This window comes from Bos mutus, chromosome 15 (assembly GCF_027580195.1).
Source record: "Bos mutus isolate GX-2022 chromosome 15, NWIPB_WYAK_1.1, whole genome shotgun sequence".
NCBI lineage: Eukaryota > Metazoa > Chordata > Mammalia > Artiodactyla > Bovidae > Bos > Bos mutus.
The window spans coordinates 33,396,753-33,410,335 of NC_091631.1; the positions used below are offsets into that span (position 1 = coordinate 33,396,753).

Genomic DNA, 13,583 nt, shown 5'->3' on the forward strand with positions numbered 1-13,583 from the left:
GCAGTTCTCCTGATCAACAAGGGCCTGGTGCCTGTTGGGAACCATGCTATGGCCTGGCCCCCCAGTGCCAGGTTTGTCTGTCTTCTCTTCTACTTAGACTCCAAAGCCCCCCAGAGGATGGGGCCACCAGGTCAGAAGGGACCATGGACCAGAGTGTGGTTGTCCTTCCAAGGATCCTCTGGAGTGAGTCCAAGAGGTGGGTTTGAGTCCATACTCAACGTCATAGGAAAGTGTCTAGTATTGCTCCCATTTAAGGGAAGAGGTCACTGAGGCTAGCATATAGAAGCTCAGAGTGAGGGCTCCTTGCTAGAGTCTGAGGCTTTTTTTTTTTTTTTTTTTTTTTTTTTTGAGCCTAAAACAAGTTTTCAACCTCAAGTGACTTGGAAAGGTAGAGGAAGAAAAAGGTCTCACCTCAAGACCCAGTTGCCTATAGTCCAGGCCAATCCCCAATCAAATGGTTGTCAGTAAGTTTGGACCTTAAAGTCTTGGTCAGCTTATGACCAGAAAAGAACAAACCACCGTAACCTCCACCCAGATGACACTGCTGGCCTAGATGGTGCAAATATGCAGGGGACTGATGGGTAGCCAACAGGACACCCATGAGGCTGTGTGACATTCTGCAAATGTGTTTCATAGTGCCAGGCCCCAGAGTCAGTCCTTCTTCCATTTTCCCAGCTTGCTTCAGGCAGGTGAAACACTCATTTTTCATTCCGCTTGTTGTGCCTAACTCATAGCAACCAAGCCTCATCTGCTGTGATGCTGCCTGAACCCCGTGGACCTACAATTTGAGGACTGCCACAAGAAAGCTGAGCGCCAAAGAATTGATGCTTTTGAACTGTGGTGTTGGAGAAGACTCTTGAGAGTCCCTTGGACTGCAAGGAGATCCAACCAGTCCATTCTAAAGGAGATCAGCCCTGGGTGTTCTTTGGAAGGAATGATGCTAAAGCTGAAACTCCAGTACTTTGGCCACCTCATGAAAAGAGTTGACTCATTGGAAAAGACTCCGATGCTGGGAGGGATTGGGGGCTGGAGGAAAAGGGGACGACAGAGGATGAGATGGCTGGATGGCATCACCGACTCGATGGACGTGAGTTTGAGTGAACTCTGGGAGATGGTGATGGACAGGGAGGCCTGGCATGCTGCGATTCATAGAGTCTCAAAAAGTCAGACACGACTGAGCGACTGAACTGAACTGAACTGAACAGCTCTTCATGGCAGCCCTGGGCCAGTACACTTGGTGCATGCGTAGCCACTTCTAGCCCTATTTCTCTATGTCCTGGGGCCAAGGTGTGGTCAGTTATTAGCAGGGCAGAGTCCCTGCTCTGCTTCTTACTTGCTGTGCCAACACAGGGGTTCCTTTCTGTACATTTTTCTCTGTTCCCCTCTTTTTTATAATATTGTTTTTCAATTGGAGGATAATTGCTTTACAATGTTGTGTTGATTTCTACCATACAGCAATATAAATCAGTCATAATGAGATATATATGTATATATATCCCCTCCCTCTGGAATCTCCCTCCCCTCTGTTTCCCTGTCTGGGATGATAGTCTGGAAGAAGCCAGTTTATGACTGGGATTCAGGAATCACCTATGAAGAAATGAGGTTTGTCCTTCAGCCCTCCCCTCCCTTATCTCCTGTAGCTTTAAGAGCCTCAAAAAGAGAGGTTACAAGCTTCTCAACTCAAAGAAGTGAGATTGTTCCACAACCAGGGCCCTTTGATTCAGGTGAAGAAGCACTCTGGCTTTATTGTGAGGAAACTGGGAGGAGGAGCTGAGCCAAACTCGCATCAGGAGTGCTGGTGGGGAGCGCAGCCCAGGAGGCTGTTCATCCTCTGGGCCTGGGGAAGGTCCTTGGTCTTGCTCAATTCCTCCACATCTTTGTAGCAGTACAGATTGGGGCCTTGGACGAGGTACAAGCCCAGACCATTGGCAGAACACGAGTGGGGGCCCAGAGACTTCTCTGTACACAGGGCCCCATCGACTTTCGTATGGGGCCAAGGAAGCTCTGTCCACTTGGCTTGAGCTCCTAAGTTCAGGTCCAGCCACCACAGCTTCTGGCCTGGGAAGAGACACCGGATGTAACATGGCTTCCACGTCACGGGGATCTGCACCTGGCCTTTCTCACACCCTGATGGAGAAACACAGAACCAACCACCCCTCAGCACCCGACACCCCTCACCTGCCATGATGTAGAGCTGAGAAGATCCAGGACAGGTAAAGGCTGCATCCACAGAATGAAGGCAGACCCCATCAGGGCTCCCAAATTCCTTCTCCAGCTGCTTTGGATAATCTTTTACGAGAGTGTAGCCTGCCCTTGTCAGGAAGATATATACCTGGGTACCCTGGAGGACAAAGGACATTCATCAGCACGAGCAGGGTATTCTCCCCAGTCTCCACCTCAGGCCTCTCTCCCATCACACACCTGGATGAGGTAGAGCTTTTTATCCCAGAGAAAGGCAGCATCCACTGTTGAGGGACCTTGGGGCCACAGATGCTCAATGAGCCAGCTGTGCCACCCGTCCCGGCTGCTGTCCAGACGCCAGTAGTGGTTCTCTGTGGGGTAGCAGAGGTAGCTCTAGTGCTGGTGGTAAAAGGCCAGGCCGTGAAGAGGCAAGTGACAGATGCAGGGGTGAGTCCCGAGAAGGGGGAGAGAGTGCATCCAGAAGCCAAGAGGGAAGAGGCTAGGTGAGAAAGTAGAGCAAGCGTGTGGTTGGAAAAGTTAGGCATGGTGACCTGATTGGAACTGGAGGCAGTAGGGGCCTGATGGAAGGGCAAGCTTGGGGAAGAGTGGCCGGGTTGCTAGCTCAGGCCAACGTAATGAGGTTTGGTGTGGGCTCCTTATGCATCTCAGATGTCCGTGTGAGGAGGTGCTACAATGAGATGGTGGCCAGAAGTTAAAAGGGAAGCAGCGTGTGTGACCATCCCACACTCACTAACTGTCCCTTCCCCCTGGCAACCATAAGTCCATTTTTTATGTCTGTGAGTCTCTTTCTGTTTTGTAAATAAGTTCATTTGCGTCATTTCTCTTTAGAAATGCTATATTTAAAATGGATAACCAACAAGGACCTACAACCTAAAACATTGCTATATTTAAAGTAGATAACCAACAAGGGCCTATTGTATAGCACATGGAACTCTGCTTAATGTTGTGTGGCAGCCTGGATGGGAGGGGAGGTTTGGGGGAGATGGATACATGTATATGTATGGCTGAGTCCCTTCGCTGTTCACCTGAATCTATCACAACATTGTTAATCAAACCCCAATACAAAATTAAAAGTTCAAAAAAAAGAAAAGGGAAGACCACAGCAAGCTCCCACTGGGTGTTCTCTAATCTCATGAGATGGCCAGAGACAGAGGAAGTAGCCAGACCAGCGCCCTTATTTTCCTCTCCCCTTTTCATAACAACTTCCTAAAAAAATTGTCTAAACTTTTATTTACCTTTCCTTCCTCAATCCACTTCACTTATGTTCCTGTTTCCCTCTGCCATTGAAATTTCTCTCTTCAGGGTTAAGTATCCTCTAGCTTGCCAAATCTAATGTCTTCTTCTTACTCTACCTCTTAGCAGCATTTGACTGCTCACAGCTCCCTTCTTTAAATTTTTTTTTTTTAATTTTGGCTCCTGTGATTCCAGACTCTTCCAGCGTTCTTACCTTTTTGATGTCTCTTCAGCCTGGTATCCCACATTAGAATCCCCCGGTTTGGGCCTCCACTCTATCTGCCCTCATTCTCTAGTGATTTTACCTAGTCCAGGGTTTTAAACCCCATCTGCATACTGAAGACTTTTGATCTGTTCTTTTCACTTCTGATGGACCTTTTCTTTGAGTGTCAGGCTCAAACTCAGCTGCCTACCTGACGTGTCCATTTGGGGCTACTAGATACCAATACTCTAATGTGTCCAAACTCATTTCTGCTCCCAGCAAACACACACACCTTCTACCCTAGTCTTTTCCAATCTTAATAAAAGGAACCATTTGTCACCTAGTTGTCCAGTTCCCCAAAGCTAAGTCATTCTTGAAACCACTCTTTTCCCTTCCCGACTCTGACCAATATCCAAGGCATTGGTTAATGCTATGGACTCGACTTCCAGAATACATCATGATGATTGCTCACCACCTCTGTGCTGTTATCCCAATCCAAGTTGTCATCACCTCTAATCCAGACAGCTGCAAGAACTCTTCGCCTGATTCCCTGCTTATACAATTATAGCTCTGTGACTTACATTCCATAAGAAATAAGGATGATCTTTTAAAAAATTAAGTCAGAACAGATCATGGCCCAACTCAAGATCCCCTCCTGGCTTCCTTTTACAGTTGAAAATCCTTACCAGGCCCATGATATAATCTTTTTTCTTTTTTGGTTGGTCCATGCACGGCTTGCAGGATCTTAGTTCTCCGACCAAGGACAGAACCCTGGGCCCTCAGCAGTGAACACATAAGAGTCCTAACCACTGGACCACCAGGGAATTCCCAGACCCATGTGATCTGGCTCCTTTCTCCCTCTTTTCAAGCCACTCATCTGCTCTTTCCCAACACTCGAGTCATACTGGCCTCCTTTCTTGACTCTTCAAAGTATTTGCTGTTCACCTTCCCTAAAATGCTTCTCCTCCATTGCCTTATGGGGCTAATTTCTCTTTATCACTGAAATCTCAGCTCAAAAGTCATCTCTTCAGGATTTCTCTGGTGGTCTGGTGGCTAAGACTCCATGCTTCCTATGCAGGAACCTGGGTTTAATCGACCCCTGGTCAGGGAACAAGATCTTACATGCCGCAACTAAGGTTGGCACAGACAAATAAATGCTGCTAAGTCACTTCAGTCGTGTCCGACTCTGTGCAATCCCATAGACGGCAGCCCACTAGGCTCCTCTGTCCCTGGGATTCTCCAGGCAAGAATACTGGAGTGGGTTGCCATTTCCTTCTCCAATGCATGAAAGTGAAAAGTGAAAATGAAATCTCTCAGTCGTCCCCGACTCTTAGCGACACCAAGGACTGCAGCCTACCATGCTCCTCTGTCCATGGGATTTTCCAGGCAAGAGTACTGGGGTGGGGTGCCATTGCCTTCTCTGAGACAAATAAATAATAAATAGAATAAATATTTTTTAAAAATCATCTCCCAGAGAAGGGGCCCATCATTCTCTTCACTTCTATCCAATTATTCTGTCCTATTTCCTTCACAGCTTTTTGACACTTAACATTTTTTATTTTATATTTTAAAATATCAACAACTCACAAATCCATTTATACTAGCTTCAAATGGTATTTGGGAATAAGAAATATTCTAATGTTCCCAGGACATTTCACAGCTATTAACACTGCCTGAAAGTATTCTCTTTTATTTTCTCTTTATCATCTCTCTCTCCAGCAGGTTCTGTGAGGGTAATTGTCTTGCCTGCCATGTTGATCACTGTATCCCAGTGCCTAGAACAATGCCCAGTGCCTATCAGGTGCTTGATAAATAGTCGGTGTTCCCCATGCAGCCACAAGCTCTCTTTATGTGTATTAACCAGGCAAGACTCAGTGACCACATGTCCACCTTTCTCTCGTGATGAAACTACCCTAATCATGGCTCCTATTTTGAGAATCAGAGCTATGCTGCTCTTTGGGCAGAGGAAATAAGTGCTGAGCCCCCAGTCCATCAATAGCCAATGCAGAGACCAACCAGCAGCCACTTTAACGTGGTCTGGAATAAAACTATGGGGCTGGGCCAGTCCCATTCTCTCTCTGGAAAGCCAATAGGGAAAAGAGCAACCGAGGCAGTTATCGGTTGTATCTGAGGCTAAAAGATCATAACTAGAGAGAAAATCGAGAGGACATAATGGTCCATGTGTGAGCCAAAGTTGGGAAAGCAGAAAGAATAGATTAGAAACCGTGAGCTAGAGACAAGAGGTTTATCAATAAAGGAGAGGGGAGAATTGGCCCTTTGCTGAACAGCTGGGTCATACTGGTGTTTTTGCCAACATAGTGAGTTCCCACCTTGGCTGGGTATTTTTAACATAATGGTGTTCTCTCAACAGCTGTGGAACATCTCTAATACTCTTGACTTAGGATTTCAGCTGCATTCTGTTTATGCGCACATGGCCTTGAGATTCCACGATCTCGCCATGGGTGAGTGTTCTCTGTCTCTGTGTGGTCCCTGTAGCCCTAGTTTCTTAGTGTTTCTATCTCCATGTCTTTCTATCGATCTCTATCTCTATTTCCATAGCTATCTCACTTTGTGTGTGTGCTCTCCCAGTGGTGCCTTGCTCTCACCATAGCTGCATATTCTCCTGAGACGTATGTGTTCTTACTCTGGCTGTATTCTCAGTACAGGTCTACTTGTTCACTATAGGTGTGTGTTTCATCACGGATGTATGTTCTCATTACAGATGGGGATATGCTGCTATGTTCTATATCCCCCTTGATATGGGGATATGCTCTGCTTGTGGCTGTGTATTTTTCATTATAGCTTGCTAGTCACATCTGATCGGATTTGTTCAGGGGTTAGGAGTAAGGAAGGATTTTTCACTCTGCTGTATTCTAAACCACTGTTTCACACTTGTATCCTGTCATACATATGTCTTAGGTTGAGTGTAAGACATATGGGATAGGTCACTCTCTTAGAGCTGTCCTCAAGTATGGATCAAGACTTATCCTTAGGTACTATTAGATGGCTTTTACTAATTAATGGCACAGGTCTGGGGAGAGGGGTCTCCCCTAGTCACTCAGGGGAGAAATCTTATCAGGCTAGTGAAGCTATTGCCTAAAGATCTAAGGAACTGAACACTTCTTGGCTGATGCTCAGCAACGGGAACATCTTATTTCCAGGTAATGCTGGGCCCAGAGGCTGGACGTAGGAACCAGGCACCTGGAAAAAGATGGAGCTCCTGGGGATAAGCTTGAGGTAGAGCGGTGTAGAGAGGGTCAGAGACATGCAGGAGCAAAGGGAGTATGAGGAGTCATAGGTTCAGGGGGTTCAGAGAAGATACAAACCTTGCATGGATAGTACTGAGAGGCAGATAGGTGGAAGAAGTTAGAGGCCTGGACAATGAGATAGGTTCCTCAGATATGCATCTGAGGAAATGAGAGGTGAAAAGGAGCATGCCAGGGTGAAAGGATGGGAGCCTTTCATAAGGGGCACAGTGATGAAAATGGAGGAAATATCTCAGAGATGAGAGGCACACAGGAAAGAGTAGGGAGGTAGGGAGGACAGAGACAGGGGGATTGGAGGACAGAGATGGGGGGATTGGAGGGCATCTCTTACCACTGAAAGCGTAGGTGGCACTATGGTTGTCAGAAAGCAATGCAGACAAGACTAGATGTGGGCTACAGCGCTTATCCATATGCTGGGTTGCATTCCTATGTGCATGGCCTTGGGGGAGAAATAAGCAAGGGAGAACACACAAAGGCAAGAAGTCAGAATGAGGTCTGAGGTGGAAGAAACCGCTGGGGGTATTGGGGGTGCAGGTCTTCCCCATATGAAGACAGTTGGGAAGAGCCGGAATGGAAGTGGGGCTGGGGCAAGGGCCAAGGTATCATTCCATAGGTGAGGGTAGGAGCTGGGGTGTATGGCGTTTGCAGACTCAGGAAAGGTGGACATGTCTCCAGAGGTCCCAGGGCTGGGTCTTTCTCACCTCTGTTAGGGCAGGACATAAAGTAATCTCGGACATCCCGAGGATAAGTGGAATTCACTTCTCCCGTGACGGGGTCGAAGCGCAGGAATTTGTTACCCCGGAAGCAGTAGTAGCGGTTGAGCCATCGTATGGCCGAGGAGCAGTTCCCAACGGCCGGCCAGGAACGTTTCTTTATGGTTTTTGTAGAGAAGTCCCAGAACCACGTGTGGTTGCCTTTGTCCAATCAACCAACAAGCATTCGGTGAGGCCAGACTGTGCCCTCCCTTGTGCTTGCACTGGGCCCCAGGATGGACCAGATGTGGCCCCCATCACACGGAGCTCACAGTCCAGCAGCACAAGTTCCCAGTTGAGGAAAGTAGTCATATGACAAAATTCAGCAGCAAAGTACACATGATCAGTTCAGCAAGGGCAGTGGGAAGAGTCTGGGGAAACTTCCCAGAGAAGGTGATACTTAAACTAAAAACTGAAGGAGTTACAAAGCAGTCAAGAGTGGGAGATGGAAGCATGAAGCAAACTGGGTGTCTAGGGAATAGCAGAGAGTTTGGGGGGCTTCATATTCAAGGGAAGGATTGAGAGATTAAACACTGGAGGGTCAATAGGCTGGAGGGACTTGGAGAACCTTGTCTGTAAGGTCATGAAGAACTTTGTGAGACTAAAGAACATAGGTTTGTCCTAAGGGTCATGGAGGACACGAAGGGCTTTTAGCAGAATTATATCCAGTTAACTTCCCCAGAATGACTTCCTCTTACTTCCCCTACTTAAACTATGTAGACCTTAATTAGCTTCTCTATTTCTCTTTCTTGGGAAACCATATCATGGTTCTACCAGCACCACCCTCCCTATCTCTACCTCCCTCACCACCATCCCACCGCTACTCCACGCTCTCTTATTCCAGCCTGCACTGACCTTGGAAGAAGAAGACACCCTCATGAGAGCATTCTCCGCGGTGACATTCCACAGCTGCATCCAGTGGGAATGGGATTCCAGGAAACTTCTCTTGGAGCAACTTTGGATATTCCTCCCCCTTCTCAGGAGGATATACCCAGAATTTGTCCCCCTACACACAAAAGCATGCTATTTTTAATATGCATGCCAGACACTGCCATTCTGCTCACACAACACCTTTGATCTATCACACTTAACATAATATTCTTCTGCAGTCCCCCATACTCTCAATCCATCTGTGGACAACAATGTGCTGACCCCTTGCACAAATATACACCTTCAATTTGTGCAAATCCAATCACTGTTACTACACACACACATCTGACTATGTGCAACTAGCACGCCCATGGTACAATTATCTGCAACACCATTGGTTTTGGCAGGCACATCCATAGTCATCCTGCGATCATCCATCCATTCAAACATTCATTTGTTCATTTATTCACTCAAGAAACAGTTGCTGAATGACTACCATATGCCAGGTATTGTGAGAAGCACTGGTCATAAAGGGGTGACAAGACTCTATCTCTGCCTTCAAGGACTTCTTTTTTTTTTTCCCTGTACAAAAACAGAAAGTGAGCCCCTAGTGTGTCCTAGCCATGTGAGCCCCAAGGTGGAGGCATGTGAAGTGCATTGGGAATAAAGGAGAGGTGCCTAAGTCAACCTAGAGAATTCCTAGAAGGCTGCACAGAGGAGGGAACATTTGGGCCAGGTGTTCAAAACTGAGCAGGAATTTTCCAGGTAGACAAGTGTGGAAAGGGCATTACTAGCAGAGGGAGTAGCATGTACACCGTATACTCATGTGGCTGGCATACAGTGAATGTGGCTGGGGAAGAGATCAACCTGAAAAGATAAGCAAGGGCCAGGTCTCATGACCCGTGTGCCCCTGGCTTACAGGGTGCAGCACGTGGTGGTGCCATTTGCTGAAATAGGGGACTTGGGAGGAGAGGGATTTGTACAGAAGATACTGTGTTCCGTTTGGGGGGTGCTGTATTTGAGGTGTCTACAGAACATCTAAATTGAAGATGTCAGCCAGGAACTTGCAAAGAAATGTCTGGAGCTCTGGGGAAAGAGCCATATCTGGTGTCCACAACGTGGAGAGTCTCAGAGCCGTGGCAGTAGTTGAGATCACCCAGGGAGGGTGAATGGAAAGGCTGGGAAGGATCCCCACGGAACATTCAGGGAGTGGCCCAGGATGAGAAGCTGAGAAGAGCAAGAAAAAAAGGCAGGAGGGAAAACAAACCCAGCAGTGAGGGCCACCCAGCCATGCGGCATCTTTGTGTGAGTCAGGAGAAGGTGCCCAGAAGGACCAGACACAAGCTGGGCCAGGACATGGGACCTGATGAGCACAGTGGGCTGGATTTCATCCTCCACTCACCCCTCGGCCAGGTACCGCTGTGCGGCGAACAACCTGGCAACCATAGGAAGAAGACCAGATGCGGGGTCATGGAAGCCAAGGAGGAATTTCTAGGAAGGAAAGGATGGTCGACAGCTTGAGGAGTAGCAGAGAGGTGTGGAGGCAGATTAGGACTGAAGAAGAGCCACTGGATGTGGCGCCTGTCAGGTCCGCATGCATACACACACACACCCCCCTAGCCTGACCTTGCTCAGGAAAGGAAGGCCCAGGAGGAGGAAACCTGGAACCTGTTGGCAAGGGCCACCTAGGGGAGGGTTTCTCATGTTGACTCCAGCATTTCTGGCCTGGCCCTGACCTGAGTCCAGTTGTACCTTGATCAGAAGGACACTGTTATGATCATAGCGGAATGCAGCATCCACGGGACTGGGGGCATCCTTCCACCTCTCTGAGATCAACTGCCGGGCCCAGGCATGACCCTTCCACACAAACTCCCCTGCAAAACACACAGTCACTGAAGGACCCAGAGCAAACTTTTGGCCTACTGAGATAGTTACAAAGAAGCCATGGGTGATGCTCTTAAATAATTCCTAAGACCACCAGGATACATCCTGGTGAAGGCGACCAAGTCTGAGGTCCCAAATGCCCCAATCCCAGCCCCTCCTACCTTTTAAAAACAGCATGTTCCCATGCTCATCCAGGGTGGAGGCATCAAAGCCCCAGCCATCTGAGCAGCGTTCTGGGGAGGAGGCAGGGAGGCAGCAGGTGAAAGATCAGTAAGAGGATACAATGCAGAAGCAGAGAGACAGACACAGAGAGTCAGGGCCTCACCCGTCACGTCTGGATCCGGCTTGGCCACATTCCCACCTTCAACTCCGTGCCCAAGCTCAGGAGCTCTAGCCCTAGAGAGAAGACACAGAGCTGTCTGGCTCCACAGCAGCTAACCCCTCTCCCTTAGCTCCTGACCCTAGACTTGAAGAAGTGAAGTAAAGTCGCTCAGTTGCGTCTGACTCTTTGCAACCCCATGGACTGTAGCCTACCAGGCTCCTCTGTCCATGGGATTTTCCAGGCAAGGCTACTGGAGTGGGTTGCCATTTCCTTCTCCACAGGATCTTTCCAACCCAGGGATCAAACCCAGGTCTTCTGCATTTTAGGCAGATGCTTTACTGTCTGAGCCATCAGGGAAGTCCCAAGACCCCAGACTTACCCCAGACCTAAAAGCTGGCCCTATCCCACTCTAATCCCAACCCCGGTCCTCCTTCTCCAGCCTCAACTTCACTCACAGAGGGTGGGCTTTAGCCAAAGACCAGCACAAGCCCAACAGCCACAGTGCAACTGGCGCTCTCAATGCCTGAGCCATGGTGAGCTGGAGAGGCCCCAGGACAGCGCTGGGCACCTGGCTGAACCCCCTATATAGAGAAGGCAACAGCACTACCCCCACTCCAAGCCTGCTGGGAACAAGATCTCTCAGGACTATGCCAATATTGGCTGATTACATCAGTGCAAATAAGGTCAGGGTCTGAACAGAAATCTGAATCCAAGACTAACTCTTCCCGGCAGGAGGCCCCATCCCCCTTCAGTGACTTTTTTTTAAACTTTTTATTTTATATTGGAGTATAGCCAATTAACAACGTTTGATAGTTTCAGGTGGACAGCAAAGCACTTTGGTGACTTTTGAGCGGTGACTGGCCCAGGCCATTGATGTTCAACATGACTCTTCACCTTGTTGATGCGTCTGGGTACCCATAAAGGGTAAGAAGGGGTTAGATTGATTGAGGACCACCTGACCGTGGTTGGACTTGCCTGAACAACGCAGGAGGAGAGAAGAGGAAAGTAACATTTTTGTGAACTGTGCCAAGCCCAGCTCTGAGACTCTTAAAAACACTAACACTTACATATACTTAATAACCACACACACATACAAACAAACTTAGAACTACTCAGAGAAGTTTCTTCCAAGCTCCATCAGGGACCTGTTGGGGGCATTCCCAAGTCTCTTTATCTTTGCCCTTGACAGGTCAATAATATTTCACCATTGCTGAAAGTCCAAGTTCCGCCCTTGCCCCCACCCCCACAGGCTTTGCAAAAATCACCTGGGATGGAAGGGCTGGAGGAGGTGTCTCTTTCAGAGAGACCTACTAGTAATCAGACTTTCTTCATAGTTTCTATCCTAAGGGGAAAGTGCTTTGTTTACCTATCACAGAATAAATAAAACTGTACTGGGGTTTCATAATATTTATAGCTGATTCTTGCTTAAATGCTATCTTTTCAATGAAGCCTTTCTTGTCCACCTCATCTAGCTATTTCAGAATCTCGCGGGTTTCCTTTATGTTACTTAATAAAACTTGAAATTATTTTATTTGTATATGCTTTTGCTTCTGCTTGTTTATGCATTTTTTCTTTGCTAGTTTTGATTTGCTTGTCTTATGTACCATTATATATTTTTCAAAAATTTTTAAAATGTTTTTTGGCTGTGCCATGTAGGATCTTAGTTCCTCGACCGACATTGGAAGGGTAGAGTCTTAACCACTGGACCACCAGGGAAGTCCCTGAACCATTACATTTTCTCTACCTAAACCAGTACCGGGCATGTACAGGCATACCTCAAAGATATCTCGAGTTTGTTTCTAGACCCTTGCAATACAGTGAATATCGCAATAAAATGACTAACACAATTTTTTTGGTTTCTCAGTGCAAATAAAAAAGAAGTCACTGCAATGAGAAGCCTGCACACCACCCCTAGAGAGTGGCCCCTGTTCACCACAACTAAGGAAAGCCAGTGTGCTGCAGTGAAGACCCAGAGCAACTAGAAATAAAATAAGTAAATTAGTTTAAGTTCAGTTTAGTTCAGTCGTTCAGTCGTGTCCGGCTTTTTGCGACCCCATGGACTGCAGCATGCTAGGCTTCCCTGTCCATCACCAGCTCCTGAAGCTTGCTTAAACTCATGTCCATCGAGACAGTGATGCCATGCAACCATCTCATCCTCTGTGGTCCCCTTCTCCTCCTGCCTTCAATCTTTCCCAGAATCAGAGTCTTTTCCAATGAGTCAGTATTTCGTATCAGGTGGCCAAAGTATTGGAGTTTCAGTTATAACAACATTATATTGTAGTCTATTAAGTATGTAATAGCATTAGATTAAAAAAAAAGTACATATCTTAATTTTAAAAATAATTGTATTTGTTTATCTTTGGCTGCACTGGGTCTCTGTTGCTGTGTGGGTTTTTCTCTAGCTGCAGAGGGTAGGACCTACTCTCTTGCTGTGGCGCATGGGCTCTGGAGCGTGTGGGCCTCAGCAGTTGCAGCCCACAGGCTCCACAGTTGCGGGTTGCGGGCTCCAGAGCACAGGCTCAATAGTTGTGGTACAAGGGCTTAGTTGCTCCACAGCATGTGGGATTTTCTCAGGCCGGGGTCAGAACGGTGTCTCCTGCTTGGCAGGCAGATTCTTTACCACTGAGCCACCAGGGAAGCCTCTATACCTTAATTTAAAAACACTTTATTGCTAAAAATGTTAACCATCATCTGAGCCTTCAGGGGTTGTATCTTTTTGCAATAGTAACATCATAGATTACTGGAACAAATATAATAAAACTGAAAAAGTTTGAAATATTTCAAGAATTACCAAAATGTGACACAGCAACATGAACTGAGCAAATGCTGTTGGAAAAAATGTGCTAAAAGAC

General features: G+C 47.3%; 1 protein-coding gene across 1 annotated transcript; it reads right to left on the reverse strand.

Annotated features, from left to right (window-relative positions):
- Window positions 1–233: 233 nt before the first annotated feature.
- On the reverse strand, window positions 234–11,263 carry HPX (hemopexin). Its single transcript, XM_070383100.1, has 11 exons — window positions 11,187–11,263; window positions 10,735–10,805; window positions 10,571–10,642; window positions 10,278–10,399; window positions 9,928–10,016; window positions 9,317–9,392; window positions 8,511–8,661; window positions 7,605–7,817; window positions 7,235–7,342; window positions 2,422–2,552; window positions 234–2,341 (listed from the first exon to the last, which is right to left on the reverse strand). Exons 1-11 carry the CDS (start codon window positions 11,261–11,263, stop codon window positions 1,787–1,789), a joined length of 1,665 nt encoding a protein of 554 aa, XP_070239201.1. The 3' UTR covers window positions 234–1,786.
- Window positions 11,264–13,583: the final 2,320 nt, after the last annotated feature.

Coding starts and splice junctions, on each gene's coding strand:
- HPX (XM_070383100.1), bottom strand. CDS start 11,263: ATGGCTCAGGCATTGAGAGCGCCAGTTGCACTGTGGCTGTTGGGCTTG. Junction 10,017..10,277: donor ACAGTGTCCTTCTGATCAAG/GTACAACTGGAC, acceptor TTTCCTTCCTAG/AAATTCCTCCTTGGCTTCCA. Junction 2,553..7,234: donor TGCCACCTACGCTTTCAGTG/GTAAGAGATGCC, acceptor GCTACCCCACAG/AGAACCACTACTGGCGTCTG.